At 64.1% G+C, this 8,910-nt stretch overlaps 3 protein-coding genes across 3 annotated transcripts in view; 2 read left to right on the forward strand and 1 right to left on the reverse strand.

Moving 5' to 3' along the window:
* EMIHUDRAFT_237837 (hypothetical protein) overlaps positions 1–1,068 on the reverse strand; it is a gene marked incomplete at both ends in the record, with an annotated part of 2,903 nt that extends 1,835 nt beyond the window's left edge. The window contains 3 exons of the mRNA XM_005777682.1: positions 518–628; positions 920–981; positions 1,062–1,068. Coding sequence (XP_005777739.1) covers positions 518–628; positions 920–981; positions 1,062–1,068 — 180 coding nt within the window. The remainder of the gene's footprint in view (positions 1–517; positions 629–919; positions 982–1,061) is intronic.
* Positions 1,069–3,720: 2,652 nt separating this feature from the next.
* EMIHUDRAFT_237839 (hypothetical protein) lies at positions 3,721–4,320 on the forward strand (the record flags this gene model as incomplete). Its single annotated transcript, XM_005777683.1, has 1 exon — positions 3,721–4,320. The coding sequence occupies one exon, from the start codon at positions 3,721–3,723 to the stop codon at positions 4,318–4,320; it is 600 nt and encodes a 199-aa protein (XP_005777740.1).
* Positions 4,321–6,861: 2,541 nt separating this feature from the next.
* EMIHUDRAFT_469192 (hypothetical protein) overlaps positions 6,862–8,910 on the forward strand; it is a gene marked incomplete at its 3' end in the record, with an annotated part of 4,929 nt that continues 2,880 nt past the window's right edge. Inside the window, exons 1-7 of the mRNA XM_005777684.1 lie at positions 6,862–7,234; positions 7,326–7,570; positions 7,641–7,706; positions 7,778–7,882; positions 8,059–8,082; positions 8,325–8,404; positions 8,516–8,777. Coding sequence (XP_005777741.1) covers positions 6,922–7,234; positions 7,326–7,570; positions 7,641–7,706; positions 7,778–7,882; positions 8,059–8,082; positions 8,325–8,404; positions 8,516–8,777 — 1,095 coding nt within the window. The 5' untranslated portion in view covers positions 6,862–6,921. The remainder of the gene's footprint in view (positions 7,235–7,325; positions 7,571–7,640; positions 7,707–7,777; positions 7,883–8,058; positions 8,083–8,324; positions 8,405–8,515; positions 8,778–8,910) is intronic.

Genomic DNA, 8,910 nt, shown 5'->3' on the forward strand with positions numbered 1-8,910 from the left:
TAGACTCGGAGGCGGCATACCGAGCGAGAAAGCAGGCTATTTTGACGGGTAATAGCTTATAGGCTATCCACGTTTTAAGGGGGGGGGGGGGGGGCGTTGGAGGTGGGGACGGTTGTGGGGTTGAGGGGGGCGGTGAGGGCGGTTGAGACGGGGAAAATATGAGAGGTGGGGAGGGTGGCGGAGACGGGGGAGGTGGCGAGGGCGGCTGAAAAGGCGGTGGTGGTGAGGGTAGAGGAGGCGAGGAAGGAGGTGGCCAAGGTGGAGGTGAGGAAGGCGGAGGCGGTGGCGGAGGAGGCGAGGGCAGAGGAGGCGAGGGTGGGGGCGGTGAAGGTGGCGGTGGAGAGGGTGCGGGCTGCAGAGGTGGCGGAGGAGGCGAGGGTGGCGGTGGTGAGGGTGGAGGAGGCGAGGGTGGAGGTGGCAGAGGTGGCGGTGGATGGAGCCAAGGGTGCGGTGGCGAGGGCAGAGGAGGCGAGGGTGGAGGTGGCAGAGGTGGCGGTGGTGAGAAGTGCGGAGCGACCTTGTCCACGTTCATCCAGCTGACGCGATCTCCTTCGACGACGTTGTGGCCTCCGGCAAAGTGGAGGGACACCTCGATATCGACCCAGAGGTTGATGCGGTAGGTCTCATTCTCGGGGTACGGGGGTGGGCCCCCATCGACGGTGATGACGATGTCCGGCGGCGGCGGCGGCGGCGACGACGGCGGCGGCGGAAGGGACGGCGGGGGCACAGAGGGCGGCGACTGCGGTGGTACGGTAGGTGGGGCAGAGGGGCGTAGGCCCGCTCCGACACCTTGGGCGTGCGAATGCATCAAGCGTATGCGTAATGCGTGAGGCGTAACCCCCATCGGCCGCCACTTCTCACTCGAATCCGGAATGCGTGTGCGTAGTACGTGGGGCGTAGCGCGCCTTGAGAGGCACACCCCGATCGGCCGAAGGTGGATGCAGAAGACAGATTCGTAATACGCAAGACATATGTAGCTCCCTCAGGCGCCACTTGGCTCGGGCACGACACCGATACGCGACGTCTGGCCGACGGACTATGGATCGCGGGCGCGTATTTACATAACATGGCCGATCTGTGCATTCTGGGCGACTACATATGCGTAGCAGTACAGCTCACCTCTCGGCCCAACTCGCCACACTGCCGCCACCACACAGGGATTTCAAGGAGAGGAGTGTGGTGCTAGCTTTTACCTGGGCAAGGCCAGACAGGAGCAACTAGGAGAGCGCAACCAGTAGGAGGCCCGTGGCTGCCCCCGTGCCGCCGGGTGCGACTTTGTCCTATACGAGAGAGAGGAATCCCTGGGACCCTGTCGTGTGGGTGAACCCTGTCCAGCCCCCCCTCCGTGTCGCGATGCGCTCCCCGCTCCCTTTCCCCTGTGTCCCTGATCGTCCTTACAAGATCCTGCTCGCGCAGGTGGGGACCCTGTCCTCCTCCCATCCCTCGTTTGGGTTGTCTATTTTCTTTCTTTCTGTCTTTAAGGCCGGACATCCCTGCTGACTGAGTGCCGCCGCGAAGCTCCCACCCCTCCCGCCACACGAACCCAGCCTCCCGCTGAGTGAGAGGACAAGAAAGAAAGACGGGGCGGGCGCCAGCTGCTGCAGCTGCGGCCTCAGCTTCGCGGCAGTCCATCGCTCCGATACAGACCTTGGTAGTGAAGAAATGTAGGATTGTAGAGAAGAGGGAACAGGGACGCGTTTTCTTCCCCTCCCCTCAGCTCGGACAACAAAACCATCTCTTCTAGCTTGGGCTCTTGTTGAGCCTGACAGACTCTCGGTGTGAACACCTCAACCTGATGACGATCGGCCGTCGATCCCGAGGCACGAGGGTCGTCGGTTGAGCTAGGGAGCCTGGCGATGGAAGCCACCGCGACCCCTCGTGGCATCTCTCTCGCCGTCGGCGAGCTAGGGGCTCGCGGACAGCCGAATTAATATAGTGTACAGCCATGAATGTGAACGAATAGTTTGACGTGCGTCCATCTGTCGGATCCTCCGACAAGGTAGAGACGCCCGCACCCACGGCTTGTCTTGTTTCACTACACTATATCAATTCGGCGCCATAGAGGTATTTCCTTCTCAATAACAAGATCTGCGTCACTGGCCACAAATTTGTTTTCGGCGGCACCCTCGAGCAAACCTACACGAACTCTCTCTCTCTCTCTCTCTCTCTCTCTCTCTCTCTCTCTCTCTCTCTCTCTCTCTCTCTCTCTCTCTCTCTCTCTCTCTCTCTCTCTCTCTCTCTCTCTCTCTCGCTCGCTCGCTCGCTCGCTCTCTCTCTCTTCCCCCCCACCCCCCCAAACCTTGCTCAAGGTTCTTGGGTGCAAAGAGCGCGGCCACAAGTCACAGGGCCCGCTCGTCCATGCGACCGGCAAAGGCTGGGTCAAAGAGCACAAGGCTCAAGGGACAGTACTACGACGCGCTCCATGTCAAGAACGGAATCGTCAAATCTGTCTCGTCGAAAGCCAGAGGGCGGCATCGCGCCGCCGACCAAGAGAATCATCTTCAACTTCTCGGCAGCCCGAGCGCCGTCGACCGCACCACCGACTACGGCTCAGCGGCACAGCCTCCAGCAGCGCCCGGGGCTGCGCGCCTTCGCCCAGCACCACTCGCAACAGCTCTCGCGCGCCGCCGTCTGTGGCGACGCGCAGAACATCAACAACGCTGCTCGCACCATGCGTGTCGCACACTCATTCATGACCGGTCTCAATGTCCCACCCCCTGCGCGCGGGCCTTCTAGGCCCGCAGGTAGTCTCCCCCCATCCCCAGGGCCTCCAGGGCTCGCACCTCAACCTCTCATAGACCAGCGCGCAGCGCCAGAAAGAAAGAAAGAAAACAGCCTCCGAACGAGGGGTGGAGCCGTGGAGGAGCACAGGCCACCTGCACGACCAGGATTTTGGAAGGGACGATCAGGTGAACGGCAGCACGGTAGTATTGTAGCAGAAAGAAAGAAAGAAAGAAAATAGACAACGCAAGGGAGGGATGGGAGGACGGCACGCCGCCACCACAGAGGGAGGGATTTTAAGGAGAGGTGTGGGGCGCTAGCCGTCGCCCACCCTTGGGCGTCTGTGCCTCTTCCCATCTCTCTTCACAGTTTCTCGCCAAGTCTCGCAGCGACCTTCATGCCGCCTCGCGTTCTTCCCACTCTCCTCTCTCGTCGTTCTTTCTCTCTCCTGCTATTTCATCCTCTGACTCATCTCTCTCCTCGGCCTCGTTCTGTGAGTGAGTACTTGGAGTGAGTGAGTGAGTATTCTTGATACGAAACCACGACGACACACACCAGTCGACTTGCATCGGTTGCCTCCATGAACGGCGGAGACACACACACACACACACACACACACACACACACACACACACACACACACACACACACACACACACACACAGAGAGAGAGAGAGAGAGCGCAGCTTTTTCTTCTTCGCGAGAGTGTACCTAGGTACCCAGGTACTCGCCAGCGTATCTGCAGGTGCCATGGGCGGCAGCTCGTCCTCGGAGAGCAGCAGCGGCGACGAGCGGCGCAAGAAGAAGAAGGAGCACAAGAAGAAGGAGAAGAAGGAGCGCAAGCGTGAAAAGAAGGAGAAGAAGAAGCGCGAGCGCAAGGGCAGAGGCGCGGGCGCGCCGCCTGCCGGCGTCGAGCCGTGCTCTGAGGACGACTACTTCCGGCGCACCGCCGAGTTTCAGCGCTGGCTGCAGGAGTCGCGCGGGCAGTTCCTACAGGAAATGCCCTCGGAGGAGTCGCGGCGGCTCTTTTCGAAGTTCGCTTCCAAGTGGAACGGCGGCGAGCTCGCGTCGCACCTCTACAACGCCACCAGCGCCGCCAGCGGCAATCAGCGCACGCGGCACACCTGGGCCTTTGCAAACTCGCTCTCGGCGGCGGAGCAGCTGCAGCTCGAGTCGACGCGCGACTCGATCCAGGCGCAGACGGGCCGCGCCGCCGGCCAGAACCGCGACCAGGCGGCTCTGGCGCGTGTGGCGGCTGCCAAGCGGCAGCGCGAAGAGCCCGGCCGCGCGGTCGACGAGGCGGCGGCGGCGCTCGGCATCTCGACACGCCACGACGCGGGAAGCCGCGACGCTTTGCTGGCGAAGCGCGCCGCACAAACCGCCTTCCACCGCAGGAGAGAGGACGAGGACACGGGCCCCGCGCTGAACGACCGGGTCCTACTGGGAGGCGGCGCCGCCGACGACCTGGCGCCGCGGCTGGCGAAGCGGCACGAGGCGAGCGCTCGGCGGGCCGACGCATCGAGCGCGCGGGTTCGTGAGCTGGAGGCGAAGGAGGCGGAGAGAATGGCGAACTTCAAGAGGCAGATGGGCTTGCCTTGACAGCGTGCGGAGTCGGGAGTGCTCAGGTGAATTGCTGGAGGGATGGGAGCACAGCGTCGAACTCTTTTTATTCCAAAGCAGAGTCCTCCTCGGGAATGTACGTAAGAGCCAGGTACATACATAGGTATGGTGCCGAGGGTGGGGTGCGTGTGGCGAGACTGGCCGCGTGCGTGCGGTGTGGGGGAGCACGTGCGGGTGGGTGGGTGTGAAAACTGAGAGATTGCGAATTGCGTGTGATTCCCCGCCTTTCGCGATCGCGTGTGTGTGCAAGTTGTACGTCGGCCCCGGGAGTTCAAGTTGCTGGATGTCTAATCTTTTTTTCTCAGATTTCAGTTTTCCACCAGCACCACCGCGCACCGGCTAAACCCTGCCCGTCGCGTCTCCCCCTCTGTCCCACCCCCCCTCCCCCCGGCCTCCCGGCCTCCCCCCTCCTCCCTGCCCCGCTCCACAAGCACAACAAGTTGGCGCACGTATATGCTCCGCTGCCACCACGCAACAGCCAACAGGTGAGAAACAGCGCATTTCAAAACGATGAGCTTGCTCATCCCGGTAACCGATCCCGGAGTGGTTCGACTCCAAGCAAACCCGGAGGTGAGAGACGGCTGACGCTGACGGGCGCTGTCTCGATGATCTCAGCCCGATCTCGGCACCCAGGCCCAGTGAGGTAGTGCGTCAGACCTGTCCCGGATCCCGCTGAACAAGCTCCTCTTAATAGCTCGATTGGTCACACCGCCATCGAGCTGATGTCAGGCTGATGTCTCCCAGTGAGGGCTGAGGGCCAAAAGTAAAACGGTCAACGCCGCTCTCGGCTCTCAGAGAGGCGTTATATCTCAGTAACCCCGCTCGCAGGTACTAGAGCAGCGTTCGTCAAGCTCAAACCCCACTCTGCACAACACAGAGCAGCGTTTGCCTAACAAGACTCCGCTCTGCAACCTTCAGAGCGGACTCGTGCTCAGAAAAACACCGACCGAGCACGTTCGAGCGGAGTCAAGTCAGTGCAACACCGCTCAACATAGCGGGAGCGGTCAATTTCCGCGGAGAGGCTGCTTTCGCCTCCCTCAGTCGCGCTCTCCTTCGCTCCTCCTCTTCAGAGCGGGACTTTGCTGAGTGAACACCGCTCTAGCTGGCCAGAGCAGCGATTGCTTTAAGCTGACACCGCTCTAAATGACGTGAGCGGCGTCGCCCTGAATAGACGCTGCTCTGGGACGCCGGGACGGCGATGCCACCTGACGCCGACGGCGGATCCACGATCGCTCGTGGCGCGCGGCGCGGCGTGGCGAGCCCCGCCCCTGGGGTCGAGCAGCGTGTGGGTGGGTCGTCACTGCTCCGAGTAGTCAGAGCGGCGTCGCGTTTAGTGATACGCCGCTCACGCCATTTAGAGCGGTGTCAGCTTAAAGCAATCGCTGCTCTTACTAGCTAGAGCGGTGTTCACTTAGCAAAGTCCCGCTCTGAAGAGGAGGAGCGAAGGAGAGCGCGACTGAGGGAGGCGAAAGCAGCCTCTCCGCGGAAATTGACCGCTCCCGCTATGTTGACACGGTGTCGCACTGACTTGACTCCGCTCGAACGTGTTTGGTCGGTGTTTTTCTGAGCACGAGTCCGCTCTGAAGGTTGCAGAGCGGAGTCTTGTTAGGCAAACGCTGCTCTGTGTTGTGTAGAGTGGGGTTTGAGCTTGACGAATGCTGCTCTAGTACCTGCGAGCGGGGTTACTGAGATATAACGCCTCTCTGAGAGCCGAGAGCGGCGTTGCGCGTTTTACTTTTGGCCCTCAGCCCCCAGTGAGACGATGGAGGAGGCAGAGGGGGGACGACACTGCTTCAGCAGCGTGCATGCACCTACGATTCCTCGATCCTGTCCACCGCCCCCCCCCCCAATGAACTTGAACACACCAGCGAGGGAGGGCGAGACGATCGAGGGGTCCCGTACCATGCGGAATCGACCCGAGCCCTGTTCTCTCTAAGGTGTAAAGAGCGACCTCGGCCCAAGCGTAGAAAAAGAATTTCGCCGTGACGTCGCGACGAGACCTACGAGACGACCGCGGGGTGGCATGAAGGTTGCGCAGCGAGAATCGGCGAGAGACTGCGAAGAGAGATAGGAAGTGGTAGACGCCCGAGGGTGGGCGATGGCTAGCGTATCACACCCCTCTCCTTAAAATCCCTGTGTGGTGGCGGCGTGCCGTCCTCCGGCCGATTTTTATTTCTTTTTTCTACGAGACCGAGCCTACGAGGCCTGGCGAGTACAGACCAGTCCTGCTATTCACAGCACAAGCCCTCGCCGGGGGCTCTTCCAGACGGATCCCCCCCTGTGAACAACATGCGAGAGAGAGAGAGAGATTTTTAGCAATACCAAACAACTCTAACATGCGTGTCGCGCACTCATTCATGACCGACCGGTCTCAATGCCCACCCCCCTGCGCGCGGGCCTTCTAGGCCCGCGGGTAGTCCCCCCCCATCCCCAGGGCCTCCAGGGCTCGCACCTCAACCTCTCACAGGCCAGCGCACAGCGCCATCCGAGGTATTTTCTTCTCAATAACCAAAGTGAGGCGTGGCTGTTCTCGCCAGCTACGAGGCCACCAGCCAGAAGGCGATACTCGCAGCAGCCGGGATGTCGACGTCGCTCGACCTCGGCGGCGGGCTGATGCCGTCCGCGCAGCTCGAGTCGCTGCTCTCGCAGATGGTTCAGGGCGACCCCGAGCAGATCCGGCAGGCCGAGGAGGCCCTCACGCCGGCGCTCAGCACGCCTGCCTTTATGCTCGACCTGCTGACCCGCCTCACCCAGTCTCAAGCCGCCCACGTCCGGCAGCTGGCGGCGGTGCTGCTGCGCCGTCGCATCGGGTCGCACTGGCGCAAGCTCGGCGCCGCCAACACCAACCGGATCAAGGCGACCCTGCTGCAGGTCCTCGCGACCGAGCCTGAGGGTGCGCCTCGCGCTTCCCTCTGCGAGCTGGAACCCGCCCCCGCCGCCCACAGCACCTCTCCTTTCACGGTGCTTGCTTCGCCGCCCACCAGGCGCCGTCGTGCGCTCCGTGGCGGCTCTGTGCGCCTCTGCCGCCCGGCACGCGATGTCCAAGGGAGGCTGGCCGGAGCTTCTCTCCTGTGTGCTCGAGGGCTCTCGCTCGCCCACCACGGCGCACCGGCTGGTGGCGATGACCCTCATCGCTTCGCTCCTCGAGTCGGACGAGGTGACCGAGCACCTCCGCCCTCACTTCGTCCTGCTCAAGGACCTGCTCGCCGCAGCGCTGCAAGACGCGCAGGCTCGCGCCACCAAACCCCTGCAGCCGCGCCGTCCCGCCCCTCTGACAGCGGCACGCGTGCGCCCGCCAGTTGGACGTCGCCCGAGGCGCGCTCAAGGCGCTGTCGGCGTGGACGCCCGCCCTCGGCACGGAGCAGGAAGCGCCCTCCCTCCGGCCGACACGGGTCCGAGTGGCACGTCCGTGACACGTCCGAGGCGCGTCCCGCAGGACGCCGCTTCGCTCCTCCGGCCTCTCGTCCCGCTCGTGCTCGGCCTCGGTGCGCGCGCCCTCGGCGAGAGCGACTCGCTCGGCGACGACGAGACCATCACCCTCGTCTGCAGCCTCATGGACGACCTGCTCGAGCAGGCAGCCTCGACCCCTCCGGCCCACCCACCCACCCCACCACCTCGCGCAGCTACACACCTTGCCCGCTCTCCACCCCATCCCGCACTCTATCCGCCTGCCCCCGCAGCCCTGACCCCTTCCCACCCCGACGCCCCTCCCTACAGGACGGCGCCGTCCAGCCGGCCCAGGTGAGCCCCATCGCTGACTACGCCCTCGCCGCCGCCGCCTCAACCTCGCTCGAGCTCGAGCCCCGCCGCGCCGCGCTGCACCTCTGCGCTTGCCTCGTCGGCACGCGCCGGCGCGCCGTCGTCAAGCAGAAGCTGCTCCCCGCAATGCTCGCCCGCCTCTTCGAGGCGTGCCTCGTCTAGCTCCTCGACAAAAGTCGGCGGAGGCGTCGTCCCCGCCAAGCAGGCCACTCTCCTGCCAACAGGTCTGCTCCTCGGGAGGCATCGGCGCGCCCGACGACGACGACGACGACGAGAGCAAGGTGTACAAGATGGCGGCGCAGGTGTTCGAGACCGTCGCTGAGCTCGTCCCCTCAAAGCGCCGCTCTCGCCCCCCCCCGCGAGGAGCCCGCGGCGGCCTCGCCCCTTCTAGCCCCCTGCCGCCCTGACGCCGCAGGCACGTGATGCCTCTCCTGCTCGAGCTCGTCGCGACGCACGCGCCCTCGCCCGACCCGGCCCGCCGCCGCGCCGTCCTGCTCATCCTCGCCGTCACCGCCGCCGGCTGCGCCGAGGCCTTCGCCAAAGAGCTCCCCCGCCTGATGCCCGTCGTCTACGCGGGCTGCGAGGCGCCGGAGCCGCAGGTCCGCGAGGCGGCTTGCCTCGCCATCGGCCTCTTCGCGCAGTCGCTCCACCCGGAGATCCTCGAGCACTACGAGCGCGTGCTGCCCCACCTCTTCGAGGCGCGCCGCCGCCGCCGCCCGCCGCCGCCGCCGCCCGCCGCCGCCGCCCCCCGCCGCTGACCGCCACCACCACCACCACCACCACCACCACCACCACCACCACCACCACCAC

Source organism: Emiliania huxleyi, assembly GCF_000372725.1.
Source record: "Emiliania huxleyi CCMP1516 unplaced genomic scaffold EMIHUscaffold_258, whole genome shotgun sequence".
Taxonomy (NCBI): Eukaryota; Haptophyta; order Isochrysidales; family Noelaerhabdaceae; genus Emiliania; species Emiliania huxleyi.